The sequence below is a fragment of the Tupaia chinensis genome, unplaced genomic scaffold, assembly GCF_000334495.1.
Source record: "Tupaia chinensis unplaced genomic scaffold, TupChi_1.0 Scaffold145814_1, whole genome shotgun sequence".
In the NCBI taxonomy this organism is placed as follows: Eukaryota; Metazoa; Chordata; class Mammalia; order Scandentia; family Tupaiidae; genus Tupaia; species Tupaia belangeri.
In genome coordinates, this window is record NW_006205672.1 from 2691109 (window position 1) to 2713193 (window position 22085).

A 22085-nucleotide genomic window follows, 5' to 3' on the forward strand; every position below is an offset into this window, starting at 1 on the left:
CTCCCTTCCCCTTCCTAACTTCCCTCTTCTCAACTACAAGATTCAGCCTCTCCCCAGGGAAGTTGAGCATCCTTAAGGTTTCCCACCCTTAATTGCTCAGTCCCCGGATGGAGCCAGAGAAATGTGGTGGGGGGGCCGGGGCCAGAGTTTCAACATTGCCCCGCAGAAGGAGGAGCCAGAGATGGGGGTAAGGAGAAGAATGGGTGGGTGGGGGGTGCAGCAAGAGGGTGCGAATGGGGATAAGGTGGAAATTAGGGGAGGGTCTGGAGGAGGAGGAAGGTGTGCCTGTCATGTCACTTGGTTGATGGAGCTTAGTCTGCCTTTTTCGAAGTCTCAAGTTCGTTGTCTCATTATCCATTAACCAGCCCCTCCCTTTACCATCTGCCAACCCGGATCCTGAGCTCCTCACAGACACTGATCTCAGTTTCCCTTGAGAGTCTGAGGATAGGCCCCCCAAAGGCAGCTGCTGAGGTAATCCCGGACCCCAGGGCTGGGGGACGCTGGGGACTGACCCTGTACCCTACCCAGCTCTCCAGACCAAAGTCTGTCCAGAGAAGCAGGATGCCAGAGCCCAGGAGTCGTCAGCTTGGCAGTTGCCTGGCCTCCGGATGCCTCCCAGGTAATGTCCTCCCCACACTTCTAATCTCCAGTTTTTATCCTATCCCGCCCCCACCAACGATCTCTGTACTCCCTCCTGGCTCGGAGTGCTTCTGTCCACGGTGCCCTCTCTGCTTCATCCAGCTGGCTAAGCATGGACCCTGATATTCTGCTTTCTTGACGCTCTCATGTCTTTTCTTAGTTACTTATTCAGTAAACATTTGAGTGCCTACTTTATGTCAGGCCCTGTTCTGGACTCTGTTCTCACCATAGTGGTTAAACAGACAAAACAAAACACAGAAATTCTCTTTCCTCGTAAGCTTACATTCTAGTGGGGCTTGGAGGGGGCTGTTTTTGTTTTTGTTTTTGTTTTTTTGAGAGGTTTTTCGCTATAGGGCGCGTGCGCTCGCCAGACAGACAGAGACAGAGAGACAGAAAGCGAGAAATCACCCCCCACGGGGGATGGTCATGCCGCAATCCCTTCTCTTCCATTCTCCTCTCGGGATCTTGGGCACGCACGCACACACGCCCGGCGTGAGTTTTAAGCCACCGGGTCCGGGACGTGGGAGTCCAGCAACATAGCCATTAACGCTAACTGCTGGTTCCCGAGGGGGCTGGGTTTTAATCTCCTTAGGTCCCACCTCTGAGGAGTGGTTCATAGCAGTGTGGGTCACACTAGTAGTTATAATGTGGCTTCCCATCTTTCCCTTCAGGGGAGCAGATCCTAGCATGGGCCCCGGGAGTGAGGAAGGGCCTGGAACCTGAATTACCTGGAACCTTGATCTGCACCAACTTTAGGGTCACCTTTCAGCCCCGTGGATGGCAGCGGAGTCAGGTGAGATGGCTAGAGTGACAAAACAGACAGCTGTGGGAAATGGGTAGAGCAGTCCAGAAGCACTTAGACAACCTTTATAGGCTAAAAGGTGTCTTTTGAATAGGACTATCTGTAGGAGAGTCGTCCCCTGGAGGGGTTTGGGGGCGTCTAAGGTAGGAGAATGAGGGTTATATCAGATGTCTATAGCATCAGTCATGTGCTTCCTTTAGGACACTCCTCTGAGTAGTGAATATGATTTTGCTCTGGTCAACATCGGGCGATTAGAGGCTGGTAAGTGTGAGGGGTTTGGTGAAGGGACTCAGGGGGGTGCTGGAATCCCTTCTCATCCTTTCTCTATTTTCAGAAGATAGCCAGGGAAGGAGTGGGATGGGCTGGAAGAGGTCCTCCTCAAGGGACCCTAATCCATGCTTTACACTGCTCTCTAACCTTGACTTCAGTGAGTGGCTTGTCCCGAGTCCAGCTTCTCCGTCCAGGATCCCTGCTTAAATTTATCCCCGAGGAGATTCTGATTCATGGCCGAGACTTCCGGCTGCTCAGAGTTGGTTTTGAGGCTGGAGGACTAGAGCCCCAGGCCTTTCAGGTAAGAAGCCACTAACCCAAGGATCCCTCAACTCCTTAGGCCTTTAGGATCCTCTCCCAATACTTACCCCAACTCCCACCACCCAGGATCCATCCCTCTCATCACTGCTCCTGCTTCTCTCCTCAAGGAAAGATTGGAAGACTGCGATAAATGAGAATAAGGGGTCTGAATTCTAGTCTAGTTTTGCCAATTGTCAGCAGTGCTACTACAAATTGGGCTGGGGTGGATGATATTTCTAAGCCTCCTCTTAGAATTAACATTCTGTGGTTCTGGTGTGTTCTCCTGAACCCAACCCCCAACAATCTCCTTATCTAGGGATTGTCTTCACTGTTCTCTATTGGTGGCAAAAACAGTGGAACAATACATGGGCTCCATTTCCTTTCCTTCCCTTCTTCAGTCTGAACCAAAAGAATGGAATGTCCTTTCCTCCACAGGTGTCCATGGCCATTGTCCAAGCCAAAGCCCAGAGCAGTCAAGCCCAACAGTATGCAGGGATAACTCTGAGCAAGGATGGTGAGTGGGGGTGCTTCAGAGTAGGGAGAGGGTAGAGTCTGAAAAGCAGAGACTGGCTGAAGACAAAGGAGCTGAGAAGCTATCTATGGCTCTTCTCCCTTCTCTGTGCTTTGCTCCTGCCCCAGGCCAGGGTTTGGGCTCCAGAAAACTGCCTATTCCTCTCTTGGAAACATCAGAAGACTGGGAGACTGAGCGGGAGAAGCAGGGGGCCAGAGGTTGGAGAGTTAGCACTGTCAATGAGAGGTTCGACGTAGCTACCAGGTGATCCCTCAGTCCTCCCCAACCCTACTGCCCTCTCAGTCTTCTCACAGTTCTCTGATCCTTTAAAGCGAGGGCTTTCCACAAACTCCTCCTCCAACAGCCACAATGCTCTCTCCCTCACCTCCTAGATCTCTAAACCTAAGATCCCTTGCAATAGTCCCTGCAAAACAGCTTCCTTACAACAACAGCTCTGCACTATAACGAGGTCAGTGAGTCAGCCTGTGTCATCACTCTCAATTTTACAGCCTCCCTCGTTACTTCTGGGTCCCTAATCGAATTCTGGACAGTGAGGTCAGAAGAGCATTTGGCCACTTCCATCAGGGCCGTGGACCGGTCAGTGTGAGGGGTAGGGTACTGGTTGGGGACTAGCAGATCCGGAGAGGTCAGGGGACAATGTGGAGGGAGGGATGCCCGTGAAGCCAGTATGGGAGTAAGGGTAGCTTGGGGCTAGAAGGTTCTCCCACAGTGATCCTCTTCTCACCCATCTGAAGCGCCTGTCCTGGCATCACCCTGGAGGCAGTGATCTTCTCCGCTGTGGAGGCTTCTATATGGCCAGCGACCCTAGCAAGGAAGATATCAAGTGAGAGGAGGTTTGATGAGAAAAATCGAGGGTTAGGTGTGGAGGGCAGACTCCACCCCTTACTTTCTGACTCCTTTCCTTCCAGAGCTGTGGAGTCAATGCTCCAGGCTGGACATTCCGATGTTGTTCTCATAGACACTGTGGATGAGCTGCCTAGTCTTACAGATGTCCAACTTGCCCACCTGAGGCTGAGGGCCCTCTGCCTGCCTGGTAAGAAGCAGCTTTGACCCCTTAACCTCACCCCCAGGTATCCTGACTCTAGCCTGCTAGAGTCTGTTAGTCTGCTGTAGAGGAGTAACCCTTGAGACGAATGATCTTTAGTTTTCTACTCAACTCCCATCTTCCACATTCACTAATGTCCTGTCTTCTTGACCACAGCTGCTGCTTAAAAAAAAAAAAAAATTTAGAGAGATTTTTGCTATAGGGCATGTGTGCTTGCTGGAGAGACAGAGACAGAAAGCTAGAAATCCTCCCGGGGGATAGCCACCCTGTAATCCCTTCGCTTCCATTCTCCTCTCAGGATTTTAGGCACATATGCACACACACACAGAGTGAGTTTCAAGCCACTGGGTCTGGGACTTGAACAGTGATCAGGCATGCGGGAGTCCAGTCATGTAACCATTACGCCAACTGCTGGTCCCTGTTTATCTATTTGTTATGATTTTTTTTTTTTTGAGAGGTTCTTGCTATAGGGCGCATGCGCTCACCAGACAGACAGAGACAGAGAGACAGAAAGCGAGAAATCACCCCCCAGGGGGATGGCCATGCAGCAATCCCTTCTCCTCCATTCTCCTCTCAGGATCTTGGGCACTCAGGCACATGTACCCAGCGTGAGTTTAAGCCACCGGGTCCGGGACTTGAACCGCAGTCGACTACATGGGAGTCCAGCGACATAGCCATTACACTAACTGCTGGTCCCTTTATTTGTTATGATTTTCAAGTCACTGGGTCTTGGAATTGAACCATGGTCAGCCATGTGGGAATCTAGCACCTTAACCACCATGCCACCTGCTGGCCCCCAACTTACACTTTTTAAAACAATATTATTTTCTTGTTTGGAGATTTTTGCTATAGGGCATATGTACTTACTGGGAGGACAGAGAGAAACAGAGAGACAGAAAGCGAGAAATCACCCCTCACGGAGGATGGCCATGACACAATCCCTTCTCCTCCATTCTCCTCTCAAAATCTTGGGCACGCACAAACACATGTACCTGGCATGAGTTTTAAGCTGCCGAGTCTAGGACTGGAATTGTGGTCGACTATGTGGGAGTCCAGTGACATAAATGTTATACCATCTGCTGGTTCTTGAAAACAATATTATTGATATATAATGTACATACCATAAAATTCACTCTTCACCCATCTTTTGCATACAATTCAACAAATTTTATTGTATTTATAATGTTGTGCATCCATCACCACAGTTTAATTGTGTAAGACTCAAGGCCACCTAGTTACTTCTCATTCCTACCCTCAGTCCTAGGTAACCACTACCCAACTTACTCTTTTTTTTGTTTGTTTTAAGAATTATTTTATATAACTTTATTTTTATTTGATCAGAGAGAGACAGAACAAAAGTGAGAGAGAGAATGAGAAAGTAAGCCAGTAGGTCTGGGACTCAAACTGCAGTTGGCCATGTGGTAGTCCAGCACCCTTAACCACCATGCCACCTGCCAGCTCCCCCTCCCCCCAACTTACTCTTAACCCATCAGGCTATAGAACTGAATCCTGAGTTCTTTTATTTATTTATTTATTTTTTGGTGAAGTTTTTGCTACAGGGCATGCTAACTCACCAGAAACAGAGAGACAGAGACAGAAAGCGAGAAATCACCCTCCAGGGGGGATGGCAATTCCTTCTCCATTCTCCTCTAGGGATATTGCGCACGCATGCATATGCACCCAGCGTGAGTTTAAGCCACTGGGTCTGGGACTTGAACCGTGGTTGACCACATGGGAGTTCAACAACATAACCATTACACTAACTGCTGGTCCCAAATTCTAATATTTTTGCCCTTCTGATCCCCCCCTCTCTGTCAGATTCATCTGTAGCTGAGGATAAATGGCTCTCAGCCTTGGAAGGAACACGATGGTTGGACTATGTCAGGTACTTCCCCCTTCTCCTAACAAGTTTTCATTGTTTTCCCCAGTTTTCTGTTAATGTGGACTCCTAAATTTGTCTTCTATTAACTCTTCTTGGTTCCCCCAAGGAGACTGTTAGTTGTTCTCCTTAGAAAAAAAAGGGGGCAAGATTTTGGAGTCTGTCCTTATTCCATCCTATAACCCATCATTGCCCTCCCCAAGGTTCATCATTCTTCCATCCTCTTCCTCACCTGCCACTCCAGGTCTTGTCTCCGAAAAGCCAGTGACATTTCCGTCTTAGTGACATCCAGGGTTCGTTCTGTAGTACTTCAAGGTGAGTTCTTTGGGTCTGCCCACACCATTCCTTGCCTTTTCCTTTACCCACTTAACTGGATTCCATTCAAATAGGGATACTTGTCCCCGTAAGGCTTCCTTGTCCCCATCTAGTCCTTACATGCTCTGCTCCTGTTACTAGGAACTACCCATGAGCCCTCTCATCCTGCAGTGCTACCTTTGTTTCCTACTACAGCCTGTGGTCCCCAACACTAGGATATGCTTAGCCCTTTCCATCTATCAGTGGATGAGGACTGGGTTTGGGGTGGGAAGAGCCATGTGGAAACTGGTTTGGGAATTGTGATTCTGCCTCCTGTGTGAAACTGGGTATTTCTATCCAGGCAGAGTCTATGAAGTGAATCATTCAAGGTCTTTGTTTTCTCTTTACTTCTATTCTATATGCCCTCTTGACCCTGCCTACCCGAAACTTTTCCCCTCTGTGCCTCTCACTTCTCTTGCCATATTTCCTTTTTCTTATTCTCTCCTGCCCTAGCTTCTTGGACCCCCCTTCTTTGTCCCTTCTTCCCCTTTATCACCCAGAGCGCGGTGATCGTGATCTCAATGGCCTCCTCTCTTCACTCGTCCAGCTGCTTTCAGCCCCTGAAGCTCGAACACTGTTTGGCTTCCAATCACTAGTGCAGCGAGAGTGGGTGGCAGCTGGACACCCCTTCCTGACCCGGCTTGGGTGCACTGGGGCTAGTGAAGAGGTGACTCTCCTCAAGGAAAGATTGGAAGACTGCGATAAATGAGAATAAGGGGTCTGAATTCTAGTCTAGTTTTGCCAATTGTCAGCAGTGCTACTACAAATTGGGCTGGGGTGGATGATATTTCTAAGCCTCCTCTTAGAATTAACATTCTGTGGTTCTGGTGTGTTCTCCTGAACCCAACCCCCAACAATCTCCTTATCTAGGGATTGTCTTCACTGTTCTCTATTGGTGGCAAAAACAGTGGAACAATACATGGGCTCCATTTCCTTTCCTTCCCTTCTTCAGTCTGAACCAAAAGAATGGAATGTCCTTTCCTCCACAGGTGTCCATGGCCATTGTCCAAGCCAAAGCCCAGAGCAGTCAAGCCCAACAGTATGCAGGGATAACTCTGAGCAAGGATGGTGAGTGGGGGTGCTTCAGAGTAGGGAGAGGGTAGAGTCTGAAAAGCAGAGACTGGCTGAAGACAAAGGAGCTGAGAAGCTATCTATGGCTCTTCTCCCTTCTCTGTGCTTTGCTCCTGCCCCAGGCCAGGGTTTGGGCTCCAGAAAACTGCCTATTCCTCTCTTGGAAACATCAGAAGACTGGGAGACTGAGCGGGAGAAGCAGGGGGCCAGAGGTTGGAGAGTTAGCACTGTCAATGAGAGGTTCGACGTAGCTACCAGGTGATCCCTCAGTCCTCCCCAACCCTACTGCCCTCTCAGTCTTCTCACAGTTCTCTGATCCTTTAAAGCGAGGGCTTTCCACAAACTCCTCCTCCAACAGCCACAATGCTCTCTCCCTCACCTCCTAGATCTCTAAACCTAAGATCCCTTGCAATAGTCCCTGCAAAACAGCTTCCTTACAACAACAGCTCTGCACTATAACGAGGTCAGTGAGTCAGCCTGTGTCATCACTCTCAATTTTACAGCCTCCCTCGTTACTTCTGGGTCCCTAATCGAATTCTGGACAGTGAGGTCAGAAGAGCATTTGGCCACTTCCATCAGGGCCGTGGACCGGTCAGTGTGAGGGGTAGGGTACTGGTTGGGGACTAGCAGATCCGGAGAGGTCAGGGGACAATGTGGAGGGAGGGATGCCCGTGAAGCCAGTATGGGAGTAAGGGTAGCTTGGGGCTAGAAGGTTCTCCCACAGTGATCCTCTTCTCACCCATCTGAAGCGCCTGTCCTGGCATCACCCTGGAGGCAGTGATCTTCTCCGCTGTGGAGGCTTCTATATGGCCAGCGACCCTAGCAAGGAAGATATCAAGTGAGAGGAGGTTTGATGAGAAAAATCGAGGGTTAGGTGTGGAGGGCAGACTCCACCCCTTACTTTCTGACTCCTTTCCTTCCAGAGCTGTGGAGTCAATGCTCCAGGCTGGACATTCCGATGTTGTTCTCATAGACACTGTGGATGAGCTGCCTAGTCTTACAGATGTCCAACTTGCCCACCTGAGGCTGAGGGCCCTCTGCCTGCCTGGTAAGAAGCAGCTTTGACCCCTTAACCTCACCCCCAGGTATCCTGACTCTAGCCTGCTAGAGTCTGTTAGTCTGCTGTAGAGGAGTAACCCTTGAGACGAATGATCTTTAGTTTTCTACTCAACTCCCATCTTCCACATTCACTAATGTCCTGTCTTCTTGACCACAGCTGCTGCTTAAAAAAAAAAAAAAATTTAGAGAGATTTTTGCTATAGGGCATGTGTGCTTGCTGGAGAGACAGAGACAGAAAGCTAGAAATCCTCCCGGGGGATAGCCACCCTGTAATCCCTTCGCTTCCATTCTCCTCTCAGGATTTTAGGCACATATGCACACACACACAGAGTGAGTTTCAAGCCACTGGGTCTGGGACTTGAACAGTGATCAGGCATGCGGGAGTCCAGTCATGTAACCATTACGCCAACTGCTGGTCCCTGTTTATCTATTTGTTATGATTTTTTTTTTTTTGAGAGGTTCTTGCTATAGGGCGCATGCGCTCACCAGACAGACAGAGACAGAGAGACAGAAAGCGAGAAATCACCCCCCAGGGGGATGGCCATGCAGCAATCCCTTCTCCTCCATTCTCCTCTCAGGATCTTGGGCACTCAGGCACATGTACCCAGCGTGAGTTTAAGCCACCGGGTCCGGGACTTGAACCGCAGTCGACTACATGGGAGTCCAGCGACATAGCCATTACACTAACTGCTGGTCCCTTTATTTGTTATGATTTTCAAGTCACTGGGTCTTGGAATTGAACCATGGTCAGCCATGTGGGAATCTAGCACCTTAACCACCATGCCACCTGCTGGCCCCCAACTTACACTTTTTAAAACAATATTATTTTCTTGTTTGGAGATTTTTGCTATAGGGCATATGTACTTACTGGGAGGACAGAGAGAAACAGAGAGACAGAAAGCGAGAAATCACCCCTCACGGAGGATGGCCATGACACAATCCCTTCTCCTCCATTCTCCTCTCAAAATCTTGGGCACGCACAAACACATGTACCTGGCATGAGTTTTAAGCTGCCGAGTCTAGGACTGGAATTGTGGTCGACTATGTGGGAGTCCAGTGACATAAATGTTATACCATCTGCTGGTTCTTGAAAACAATATTATTGATATATAATGTACATACCATAAAATTCACTCTTCACCCATCTTTTGCATACAATTCAACAAATTTTATTGTATTTATAATGTTGTGCATCCATCACCACAGTTTAATTGTGTAAGACTCAAGGCCACCTAGTTACTTCTCATTCCTACCCTCAGTCCTAGGTAACCACTACCCAACTTACTCTTTTTTTTGTTTGTTTTAAGAATTATTTTATATAACTTTATTTTTATTTGATCAGAGAGAGACAGAACAAAAGTGAGAGAGAGAATGAGAAAGTAAGCCAGTAGGTCTGGGACTCAAACTGCAGTTGGCCATGTGGTAGTCCAGCACCCTTAACCACCATGCCACCTGCCAGCTCCCCCTCCCCCCAACTTACTCTTAACCCATCAGGCTATAGAACTGAATCCTGAGTTCTTTTATTTATTTATTTATTTTTTGGTGAAGTTTTTGCTACAGGGCATGCTAACTCACCAGAAACAGAGAGACAGAGACAGAAAGCGAGAAATCACCCTCCAGGGGGGATGGCAATTCCTTCTCCATTCTCCTCTAGGGATATTGCGCACGCATGCATATGCACCCAGCGTGAGTTTAAGCCACTGGGTCTGGGACTTGAACCGTGGTTGACCACATGGGAGTTCAACAACATAACCATTACACTAACTGCTGGTCCCAAATTCTAATATTTTTGCCCTTCTGATCCCCCCCTCTCTGTCAGATTCATCTGTAGCTGAGGATAAATGGCTCTCAGCCTTGGAAGGAACACGATGGTTGGACTATGTCAGGTACTTCCCCCTTCTCCTAACAAGTTTTCATTGTTTTCCCCAGTTTTCTGTTAATGTGGACTCCTAAATTTGTCTTCTATTAACTCTTCTTGGTTCCCCCAAGGAGACTGTTAGTTGTTCTCCTTAGAAAAAAAAGGGGGCAAGATTTTGGAGTCTGTCCTTATTCCATCCTATAACCCATCATTGCCCTCCCCAAGGTTCATCATTCTTCCATCCTCTTCCTCACCTGCCACTCCAGGTCTTGTCTCCGAAAAGCCAGTGACATTTCCGTCTTAGTGACATCCAGGGTTCGTTCTGTAGTACTTCAAGGTGAGTTCTTTGGGTCTGCCCACACCATTCCTTGCCTTTTCCTTTACCCACTTAACTGGATTCCATTCAAATAGGGATACTTGTCCCCGTAAGGCTTCCTTGTCCCCATCTAGTCCTTACATGCTCTGCTCCTGTTACTAGGAACTACCCATGAGCCCTCTCATCCTGCAGTGCTACCTTTGTTTCCTACTACAGCCTGTGGTCCCCAACACTAGGATATGCTTAGCCCTTTCCATCTATCAGTGGATGAGGACTGGGTTTGGGGTGGGAAGAGCCATGTGGAAACTGGTTTGGGAATTGTGATTCTGCCTCCTGTGTGAAACTGGGTATTTCTATCCAGGCAGAGTCTATGAAGTGAATCATTCAAGGTCTTTGTTTTCTCTTTACTTCTATTCTATATGCCCTCTTGACCCTGCCTACCCGAAACTTTTCCCCTCTGTGCCTCTCACTTCTCTTGCCATATTTCCTTTTTCTTATTCTCTCCTGCCCTAGCTTCTTGGACCCCCCTTCTTTGTCCCTTCTTCCCCTTTATCACCCAGAGCGCGGTGATCGTGATCTCAATGGCCTCCTCTCTTCACTCGTCCAGCTGCTTTCAGCCCCTGAAGCTCGAACACTGTTTGGCTTCCAATCACTAGTGCAGCGAGAGTGGGTGGCAGCTGGACACCCCTTCCTGACCCGGCTTGGGTGCACTGGGGCTAGTGAAGAGGTGAGAACAATTTGGGAGGGATTGAGGGTTGTGGGGGGGTTACTAAAGAGTGAGGGAATGAGAAAACTTTATATAATCCATTGGAGAGCAAATCAGGTCAGAAGGGTCCCAAGGTTAGGCTGAGCTTGAAGACTCAGATCCGTGAGGCTCTAGAAACACCTATACCCTCCAGTCAGATATTCATTCCCTGACTTCCTTAGTGATACTGTTCGCTGGGTCTCTCATCCCTGCCCCCACCCCCCATCATTTTGCAACCTTCCTCTTCTGGTCCCTACCATCCCTTCCAACCTCTTAACTCTTTCCTCAGGCCCCAGTGTTTCTCCTCTTCCTTGATTGCGTCTGGCAGCTCCTCCAGCAATTTCCATCTGAGTTTGAATTCTCTGAGTTTTTCCTTCTTGCTCTTCATGACAGTGTCAGGATTCCTGACACACTTACCTTCCTGAGAAATACTCCCTGGGAACGTGGAAAGCAGAGTGGACAGGTCAGTAACTTCCACTTTGGACTTGTTTCCTCCGCCCCCTTTCCCTTTTGATAAGTTCTCTGAGGTTTAGTCTTCATTTCTTTTAAGACATGAGGTCTGTGGGTGGGGAGGGGGAAGCTGATGCTCGTTCTCAGGACTAGATTTTTACTCTTCATCTGATTCATGGAATAATGAGTTTCATTTGTCTATAGATATGGGAGGATTATATATATTTTTCATAACTTCTTTTTCTTACCTTTTCTGTCTAGTTCAGTTCCTATACACAAGTCTACACCCCAGGGTATTCCCAATCCCTGGCTGGTAACTCTATAAATCTGCAGCCATCTGTCTGGGACTGGGATTTACGCTATAGCAATGAACAGATTCTACAATTCCATAATCCTGGCTATGACCCAGAGCACTGCCCAGATTCCTGGCTCCCAAGACAGCAGGTGAGGTGTCTGAACTTCTAAACTTCCCCATAGGCTAATGTTACTAGGTGAGATGTAGAAAAACACAATGTCTTAGTTCCTTGCAGTAAAGCTAACTAACTCTTCTGTTATCTTCACTTAAAAGGCCCTGACTGGGACTGGCTCTGTGGCCTGGTAGTTAAGGTAGACAGATCCCACATAACTGATCCTGTGGTTCAAGTTCTGGACATGACAGCTTGAGAAACATTCTGGGTGTGTGTGTGTGTGCATGCCCAAATTTCTGATGGAATGAAGAAATGCAGAAGGAATTGTGGCCTGAACATTCCCCACTGGAGTGTGCATGTGTGTGCGTGGGGGGTGGGTGTTTTCTCCCCCTCCTTTTGCCCCTTTCTGGAGAGCACATGTGCCCTCTGGCAAAATTTAAAAAAAAAAAAAAAAAAAGTCCATGACTTTTAAGTTCTAGAATAACACAGAGGGCATCCTTATTGTCTTCATCATTTCCATTTATTAGTCTTCCTGTCACATGCACACATTTTACAAATCTCCTTAAAATCAAACTTAATCAGTCCTGAGGCCTCGTTGAAGAAGTCTAATGAGGAGAGCGTAAGAGTTCTAAGGGACAGGCTTGAAGTTCCAGTCACTTGTGTAGTAAATAGGTAGCAAATGACTACCCTCCCTGGCCCAGGTCAGGGAAGCTGGGATATTCTGGCTTCTCAATTGCCAGTTGATTTCTATTTTTCTTTTAGCCAAACTTCATGACTCCTGGACCCCCCAATTCTGTGTGGCTCTTCTCTAGAGGGGCCTTGACACCCCTGAATCAGCTCTGTCCTTGGCGGGACAGTCCTTCCCTGCTGGCAGTCTCTTCTCGTTGGCTTCCTCGACCTGCTATTTCCTCTGAAAGCCTGGCTGACCAGGAGTGGGGGCTCCCCTCACATTGGGGAGCTTGCCCCTTACCTCCTGGGCTTCTGCTGCCTGGATATCTGGGACCCCAGATCAGGCTCTGGAGAAGATGCTATCTCAGGGGAAGGCCTGAGGTCCAGGTGAGCAGGGAAGACAGGGATTGCGAGCCCCAGGATCAGATGAACAGGAACTAGAAAGGCAAGGGGCTGAGAGGATTGGGAAGTAAAGTACCATTCCTGTTAAACTCGGTAGGTTTGGGGGTATAAGAGGTGGGAGAAACTGCCTATAGTTTAGATAAAGAGGAATTCAGGGCATAGCTGGAGGTGAAAAGGAATGAAATATATCAGAAGTAGCAATCTTAGAAACAGAGGGATACAATAATAATTCTCTCTGCTTCCTCTTTACTCCATCCTCAGATGGGCCTCTCAGCTTCCACAATCTCTGGCCTCCAGAATGAGTTATCCCATCTTCAGGAGCTATTAAGAAAATGGACACCAAGACAATCTCCTGAGGATCACTCCAAGAAAAGAGATCCAAATACCAGTTTCTCCCAACACCTTTGAAATTGCTAGCATTCTCAAAGCAGGGAAGAGGGTACCCTGGGGTGAGGGTACTCTGTCTAATCCTTCAGTTTTTTTGTATGTGGCCTTGCTGCCTCAACTTTCACACTCCAGCCCTTAAACAAGCTCACTTAGTACAAGTTTCCATTTTAGATGGTGGTGCTAATCTTCTTCAACTCTCACTCTGTATTTGGTCGCTGAAGATATTTTTGTTTCTTGGGATATGAAGAATTAAGAAACAAAAACAATCCTGTGATTGCTTGTTTTGGGGGTGCAATTCCATTCCTTTTGGATAAACAACTGTAAATTGGGAGGTCAGAGATGCTGTTCCTCAGTCCCAATAAAGATGGCCTAGAGACCACATTCTCACTGCCCCTTGCTGCTTCTTCAATTCCAACATCCATTTCCTCCATTACAGATTTCTATGGGAATGAGGTGGATATGGGAGACACCCTGTCTCCTCCGTTTATTTTTGTAGTGGCATTTCTATTTAAAGAGTTCATTAAAGCATAGTATTTATACACATTGCTGGCATTGTTTCTTGTATTTGAATTAAGGGCTGTAGGTAGAAAAGAGTGGTGGATACAGACTGAGTGTGAGCCAAGAGAAGGCTCCCACCATTTTACTGCTAACGAAATGAGGGAACCCGGTCAAGTGAGGCTCTGTGGAATTCACATGCTGTTGGAGAGAAGGGTTGTCTTTATGTCTCCCATTCAGAGGCGGATGGGCAAGAGCACATCACGACATTGTCGCTGTGTTCTGGAGGTTGTGATGGGCCCCACTCCTGCTTGGTAACACTCCATCCAGAAGCCTCCGATACCCTGGCCCCGCTGTGCCGTACCTGGGCGCGCTCAGAAGACATTCCAGCTCTGACATTCCTCGACCTCCCCCGAAGGAAAACGAAATAGCTCCAGCCCAAGCCGAGGCTGTGGGCAGGGAAGGAGGGCTACATCCGCGCCCAAAGGCAATGGAGGCCTTGGCGGGTGTCTCAGCACTCCTTTTTGGGTAATAAGAGAAGGGTTACTATGAAGTTTTGTTCTCTTAGCTTTAGGATGTACATGTTTGTGAGTGGCGTCCTTTTTGACGCCTACCACTGCTTCATTTAAGTCTGAACATTCCGCCTCACCCTCCTCCCTGAGACCGCCGACAGCGGCTCCTCACCGGGGGAACAAGTATCAGAGGAGGCGACCACGCGAACTTCGAACACCCTCAGAGGATTCTAAGATGGCCGCGGCCACCTCCGGCTCCTCCTCCTCGGTAGCCGCGCCCACCGCTCTTGCCCGCCTTCGACCCGGAAGTGGAAGTCGTGGCTGAGGTCAGAGGGCGGAGCCGCTGCTTGGAGGCGGCGGGAGCGTTTTCGCCATGGCTGCCGGGCCGATCTCCGAGCGGAACCAGGGTAAATGGAGGGGATAGGTTCAGAAGAGCCCAGGGGCCTGGGAGGGTCTCACTGGGGTCAGCCCCACTGGGGTGTTAGACTTGGCCCCCCGGAGCGCGTGTGAGCGACCCCGGTGGCTCCTTCGGGCGGTGTGACCGGGCTCAGGCTGAGGCCTGTAGCTTTGATGCTTCTACGTCCAGTCCCCTGCTGCCGTCCCACCCAGAAAGACAATCTCTCTCTCTCTTTCTATCTCTCTCTCTATCTCTCTCTCTTTCTCCGGAGGAAGACAGACTTTTTAGCTGCACACTAAGTCAAACTTCGGAAGAGTGATAAGGTCCTGGGAGGAGGGAGGTTGAAGCGCTCAATCGTTTGTTTTTTTTTTTTTTTTTTTTTTTTTCTTTCTTTATCCTTCAAATCCTAATTCCCAGATCTGGGTTCCGTCTTCATGTTCCTGTCACCTTTGTGTGTGTGTGTGTGTGTGTGCGCGCCATATTCTCACCCTTTCCCTAACCTCCTGCTCCCTCTCTCTAGATGCCACCGTGTACGTGGGAGGCCTGGACGAGAAGGTTAGCGAACCGCTACTGTGGGAACTGTTTCTCCAGGCAGGGCCAGTAGTCAACACTCACATGCCAAAGGACAGAGTCACAGGCCAGCACCAAGGTGAGTTCATGGCAAGAGGTACTTCTGTATATAAGGGGACAGACTGCTCCTGGAGGGTCCCAGCAGTATTCACAACTGTTTTGGGATAAGCAACTCAAAAGATTTTTATTTGTTTAAGCTTAAATCCACTGTTTGTTTCTGGAACCATTGTCAGTTGAAATGAGGTTATTATTTGTTGCTTGTGATTTATTTGACAGTGGGGATATTATACCCCATTTTTAATCTCTAAGTTGTTAACCTCACCTTCTCCACTTTTCCAGGCTATGGCTTTGTGGAATTCTTGAGTGAGGAAGACGCAGACTATGCCATTAAGATCATGAACATGATAAAACTCTATGGGAAGCCAATACGGGTGAACAAGGCGTCAGCTCACAACAAAAACCTGGATGTGGGGGCCAACATTTTCATTGGGAACCTGGACCCGGAGATTGATGAAAAGCTGCTTTATGATACTTTCAGCGCTTTTGGGGTCATCTTACAAACCCCTAAGATTATGCGGGACCCTGACACAGGCAACTCAAAAGGTTATGCCTTTATTAATTTTGCTTCATTTGATGCTTCGGATGCAGCAATTGAGGCCATGAATGGGCAGTACCTCTGTAACCGCCCTATCACTGTGTCTTATGCCTTCAAGAAGGACTCCAAGGGTGAGCGCCACGGCTCAGCAGCTGAACGCCTGCTGGCAGCTCAGAATCCACTTTCTCAGGCTGATCGCCCTCATCAGCTCTTTGCAGATGCACCTCCTCCACCTTCTGCCCCCAATCCTGTGGTGTCATCATTGGGGTCTGGTCTTCCTCCACCAGGTAAAGCTTTTAGTTCTGAATGTGTTTGTCTTGGGGAACAGGAAGAAGAGAAAAAAGGACATGGAAAAGGGGGCATTGAATCAGTGATGGTGAGAAGTTAATTGGGGGGTGATAGTAGTGGTGGCGAAGGAAATTGTTGGGTTTCTCTCAGAGGCTGAAGTTGTTTGAGTTGTCTAACGCAGTTGTCTAACTGACTTTTAGAGCACTGGCAGCAGAGGGAAAGAACTCACCCTGCGTGGAGAGGCCAGACTGGGACAGGCTCTTTAAAGACACTCTCTCCTAACTACCATTAACTCTTTCTCCTTCGTTTTTTATATAGGCATGCCTCCCCCTGGCTCCTTCCCACCCCCAGTGCCACCTCCTGGAGCTCTCCCACCTGGGATACCCCCAGCCATGCCTCCACCACCGATGCCTCCTGGGGCTGGAGGACATGGGCCCCCAGCAGCAGGAACCCCAGGGGCTGGACATCCTGGTCATGGACACTCGCATCCTCACCCATTCCCACCAGGTGGGATGCCCCATCCAGGTAGGTGATTTTTTGCTGGGAAAAGGAGGGATGACCTTGGCGGAGGGGCTCTGTCATCACTCATCTGCTGTTCCTTGTCCCTCAACAGTGACAGTCCCAGGGCTCTCCCTTCAGACGTTCTTTTGTAAAAACAAACACAAATTACTTTACTGTAATGTTTACTTTGACAACTACCACCCCATCTGCATTTTTTACTTAAGTAATTCTGAAGAGTACTCTAAATTTGTTGTTTTTCTTCATTTCTGCTGCCATTCTTTTCTCCAACTATACCACAAAACAGCAGCCTAATTGACAAATCTAGGGGACACTTTTGCTAATTATTTGACTTGACTACTATTGTACTTGAAATTAGCCATGTTCTTCTGTCTGAAATTCTTGTCTTATTTTGCTACTTTTTTTTTTTTTTCAATCTCAGCCACCTCAATAGCCCCGGTGGCTCCTTCGGGCGGTGTGACCGGGCTCAGGCTGAGGCCTGTAGCTTTGATGCTTCTACGTCCAGTCCCCTGCTGCCGTCCCACCCAGAAAGACAATCTCTCTCTCTCTTTCTATCTCTCTCTCTATCTCTCTCTCTTTCTCCGGAGGAAGACAGACTTTTTAGCTGCACACTAAGTCAAACTTCGGAAGAGTGATAAGGTCCTGGGAGGAGGGAGGTTGAAGCGCTCTATCGTTTGTTTTTTTTTTTTTTTTTTTTTTTTTGCTCTTTTTTTTTTTCCTTTTTTTTTTTTTTTTTTTTTTTTTTTTTTTTGCTCTTATTCTTTATCCTTCAAATCCTAATTCCCAGATCTGGGTTCCGTCTTCATGTTCCTGTCACCTTTGTGTGTGTGTGTGTGTGTGTGCGCGCCATATTCTCACCCTTTCCCTAACCTCCTGCTCCCTCTCTCTAGATGCCACCGTGTACGTGGGAGGCCTGGACGAGAAGGTTAGCGAACCGCTACTGTGGGAACTGTTTCTCCAGGCAGGGCCAGTAGTCAACACTCACATGCCAAAGGACAGAGTCACAGGCCAGCACCAAGGTGAGTTCATGGCAAGAGGTACTTCTGTATATAAGGGGACAGACTGCTCCTGGAGGGTCCCAGCAGTATTCACAACTGTTTTGGGATAAGCAACTCAAAAGATTTTTATTTGTTTAAGCTTAAATCCACTGTTTGTTTCTGGAACCATTGTCAGTTGAAATGAGGTTATTATTTGTTGCTTGTGATTTATTTGACAGTGGGGATATTATACCCCATTTTTAATCTCTAAGTTGTTAACCTCACCTTCTCCACTTTTCCAGGCTATGGCTTTGTGGAATTCTTGAGTGAGGAAGACGCAGACTATGCCATTAAGATCATGAACATGATAAAACTCTATGGGAAGCCAATACGGGTGAACAAGGCGTCAGCTCACAACAAAAACCTGGATGTGGGGGCCAACATTTTCATTGGGAACCTGGACCCGGAGATTGATGAAAAGCTGCTTTATGATACTTTCAGCGCTTTTGGGGTCATCTTACAAACCCCTAAGATTATGCGGGACCCTGACACAGGCAACTCAAAAGGTTATGCCTTTATTAATTTTGCTTCATTTGATGCTTCGGATGCAGCAATTGAGGCCATGAATGGGCAGTACCTCTGTAACCGCCCTATCACTGTGTCTTATGCCTTCAAGAAGGACTCCAAGGGTGAGCGCCACGGCTCAGCAGCTGAACGCCTGCTGGCAGCTCAGAATCCACTTTCTCAGGCTGATCGCCCTCATCAGCTCTTTGCAGATGCACCTCCTCCACCTTCTGCCCCCAATCCTGTGGTGTCATCATTGGGGTCTGGTCTTCCTCCACCAGGTAAAGCTTTTAGTTCTGAATGTGTTTGTCTTGGGGAACAGGAAGAAGAGAAAAAAGGACATGGAAAAGGGGGCATTGAATCAGTGATGGTGAGAAGTTAATTGGGGGGTGATAGTAGTGGTGGCGAAGGAAATTGTTGGGTTTCTCTCAGAGGCTGAAGTTGTTTGAGTTGTCTAACGCAGTTGTCTAACTGACTTTTAGAGCACTGGCAGCAGAGGGAAAGAACTCACCCTGCGTGGAGAGGCCAGACTGGGACAGGCTCTTTAAAGACACTCTCTCCTAACTACCATTAACTCTTTCTCCTTCGTTTTTTATATAGGCATGCCTCCCCCTGGCTCCTTCCCACCCCCAGTGCCACCTCCTGGAGCTCTCCCACCTGGGATACCCCCAGCCATGCCTCCACCACCGATGCCTCCTGGGGCTGGAGGACATGGGCCCCCAGCAGCAGGAACCCCAGGGGCTGGACATCCTGGTCATGGACACTCGCATCCTCACCCATTCCCACCAGGTGGGATGCCCCATCCAGGTAGGTGATTTTTTGCTGGGAAAAGGAGGGATGACCTTGGCGGAGGGGCTCTGTCATCACTCATCTGCTGTTCCTTGTCCCTCAACAGTGACAGTCCCAGGGCTCTCCCTTCAGACGTTCTTTTGTAAAAACAAACACAAATTACTTTACTGTAATGTTTACTTTGACAACTACCACCCCATCTGCATTTTTTACTTAAGTAATTCTGAAGAGTACTCTAAATTTGTTGTTTTTCTTCATTTCTGCTGCCATTCTTTTCTCCAACTATACCACAAAACAGCAGCCTAATTGACAAATCTAGGGGACACTTTTGCTAATTATTTGACTTGACTACTATTGTACTTGAAATTAGCCATGTTCTTCTGTCTGAAATTCTTGTCTTATTTTGCTACTTTTTTTTTTTTTTCAATCTCAGCCACCTCAATAGGCTCCTTTTTTCTTTGTGTCTCATTGTCTTTTCTGTGTGTATTTGTGGTTTTAATTACATGTATACTGATGGCGCCTAGATCTCTAGTCCATAGTTTCTTAAAAATCCAGACCTTTAATCTTGCTGCTCAATAGAGAGGTCCACTTTTCTGTGTCTCCCCTTCAAACCTAGTCTTCCTCTAGTATCCTTTTTTTTTTTTTAGGTGCTTAATTCATAAATTAGGGAGCTGAGTTTGACTATTCGTTATCACCTCACTCTTGATGCCAGCTCTTGCTCATGTCTCTGGCATCTGCCTCCAGTGCCAGTGCCCTAGTTCAGACTCTCATTCCCTCATTATTTCACACTTAATTTATTATAGTAATCTCTTGTCACTTTGACTGCCAGTTTTTTTCTTTTTGATCTACTTTCACAGAGTAGTTTTTCTAAAACATGTCCACTTGCCCTTCTTCCATAGCTCTCTTTTGCTTACAAAGGAAACCCAAACTCATTACCATTGTCTTTAAGGCTTTTCATGATCTGGCCTCTGCCAGTCACCCCCATAATTGCATGTTTTTCCTGATTATTGAGTTACTAGTATTTCTAGGAATATACAGTACTGTTTGACACACTTGTGATAGGCACGTGCTGACCTTTCTGCCTAGGAGAGTCTATTCCCACTCTCGTCCTCCTGAGAAAGTCTTGCTCATCCTTCAGAATTAGGTCTTTGCTGGGGAACCAGCAGTTAGCGTAATGGCTATGTCACTGGACTCCCACATAGTCGACCGCGGTTCGCGTCCCGGACCCGGTGGCTTAAAACTCACGCCGGGCTCGTGTGCGTGCGTGCCCAAGATCCCGAGAGGAGAATGGAGGAGAAGGGATTGCGGCGTGACCATCCCCCCTGGGGGGAGATTTCTTGCTTTATTTCTCTATGTCTGTCTCTGTCTGTCTGGCGAGCGCACGCGCCCTATAGTGAAAAACCTCTCCAAAAAAAAAAAATTTAAAAAAAAAAAAAAAAGAGAAGAATTAGGTCTTTGCTCAGAGATTATGTCTGCTGCCTTCTCAGATCCCATCAGTGGAACAGCTGCTTCTCAGGATACATACTTCCGCATCACTACAGCAGTCCTGAGTCATGGCAGAAGTGCAAGGGGTGAGGGGTTGATTGTGTAGTCAGTTGTTTATACTATTGGGATGGGGTCAAGAATAGGGGTACTTTTTTTTTTCTTCTTTTTTTGTGCCAGAGAGAGAGAGAGAGTGAGAAAGCACCTGTCAGTGGGATGCAGTCATACCTTAATCCCTTCTCCATTTCTACAGACTGTCTGGATTTGGGGCACATACCACATGGGTGCCTGGCGTGTTTTGTAAGCCACTGGGGCCAGAATTTGAACCATAGTCAACCACGTTGGATCCGGCTCCCTGTCCCCTCAACCACTAGGCCATGCAGCCAACACAATAGGGGCAATTCGTATCAGCTTTGTTTGGCTTACCCTTTTCTTCTTGGTGTCAGTTTCTCATTTTGCTCTTCCTTCCAGTTTTCTTTAACCTCTTCTCTTTTTCATCTCCTACTCCTTGTGTCTGTTTTTTCTTCATAGGGATGTCTCAGATGCAGCTGGCCCACCATGGCCCTCATGGCTTAGGACACCCCCATGCAGGGCCTCCAGGCTCTGGGGGACAGCCACCACCTCGACCGCCACCTGGAATGCCACATCCTGGACCTCCTCCAATGGGCATGCCCCCCCGAGGGCCTCCATTTGGATCCCCCATGGGTGAGTAGGCTCTCACTACCTCCTTCATTTTTACATTCTTCTAGCTTTCTTGTCATATCTCTGTTCCCATGTCTTTTCTTTCACTACTTTTTTGTTTCATTTTTCTTTTTTTTTTTTTTTTGTCATGGGTACATGTACTCGCTGGAGACAGAGGCAGGCAGGGAAAGTGAGAAATCACCCCCTGGAGGGGATGGCTACACAGCAGTCCCTTCTCCTCCATCCTCCTCTTAGGATTTGGGGCACACATGCACATGTGTCCAGCATGATTTTCACACCACTGGGTCCAGGGCTTGAACCGTGGTCCAGCTATGTGAGAGTCCAGCAACTTAAACACTGCTCCACTTGCTGGCTCCATCTTTCACTTTTTACATTTCTTCTGGCTACCTCTCTCCCTCATGGGTTTTCCAACATCTTATTTTGACTAACTGTCTTTTTCTTCTTGCAGGTCACCCAGGTCCTATGCCTCCACATGGTATGCGTGGGCCTCCTCCACTGATGCCCCCTCATGGCTACACTGGCCCTCCACGACCCCCACCCTATGGCTACCAGCGGGGGCCCCTGCCTCCACCCAGGCCCACTCCACGACCTCCAGTCCCCCCTCGGGGCCCACTTCGGGGCCCTCTCCCTCAGTAAATTTTCATTTTCTTTCCTCCTGTTATATCATCCCAGTATCTTTTCGATTATTTGGACCAATCAGAGTTGCTGTAGCTGCGGGGGGCTAAGGCACTACTCCTTCTCAGCCCTGCTTTCCTTTTTTAATGTCATTATTTTTCACAGGAGGGTTTTCTTTGTTTTAAATGTTGGTCCTAAGTGTTTTTGCAAATGCACAGAGAAAATAAAGTTAACGTCCTTGTTTATTATTTGTGGTATTTTCCTTGGCAAAGCAACTTCTTTAAGAAGAGGTGTCAGGGTGTTGTGAAAGGTAGAGTAAACTAAGAGCAAGGATGTATGTTCCACATTTTAAAAAGCATATTCTCTATGTTCTGTTGCCACAGCAGGACTCTGCT

At 48.0% G+C, this 22085-nt stretch overlaps 2 protein-coding genes across 2 annotated transcripts; both read left to right on the top strand.

Moving 5' to 3' along the window:
* Positions 1–9: 9 nt before the first annotated feature.
* MTMR11 (myotubularin related protein 11) lies at positions 10–13728 on the top strand. The gene is made up of 17 exons (XM_006168494.2): positions 10–187; positions 529–619; positions 1311–1432; positions 1642–1702; positions 1870–2012; positions 2447–2525; positions 2651–2786; positions 3032–3119; positions 3278–3366; positions 3452–3576; positions 5407–5473; positions 5712–5782; positions 6322–6488; positions 11160–11333; positions 11582–11764; positions 12490–12783; positions 13060–13728. Exons 1-17 carry the CDS (start codon positions 122–124, stop codon positions 13204–13206), a joined length of 2103 nt encoding a protein of 700 aa, XP_006168556.1. The 5' UTR covers positions 10–121; the 3' UTR covers positions 13207–13728.
* Positions 13729–14496: 768 nt separating this feature from the next.
* Positions 14497–21938, top strand: SF3B4 (splicing factor 3b subunit 4). Its single transcript, XM_006168491.3, has 6 exons — positions 14497–14599; positions 15110–15238; positions 15499–16041; positions 16361–16567; positions 20905–21078; positions 21524–21938. The coding sequence occupies exons 1-6, from the start codon at positions 14566–14568 to the stop codon at positions 21709–21711; spliced, it is 1275 nt and encodes a 424-aa protein (XP_006168553.2). The 5' UTR covers positions 14497–14565; the 3' UTR covers positions 21712–21938.
* The last annotated feature ends 147 nt before the right edge of the window (positions 21939–22085 follow it).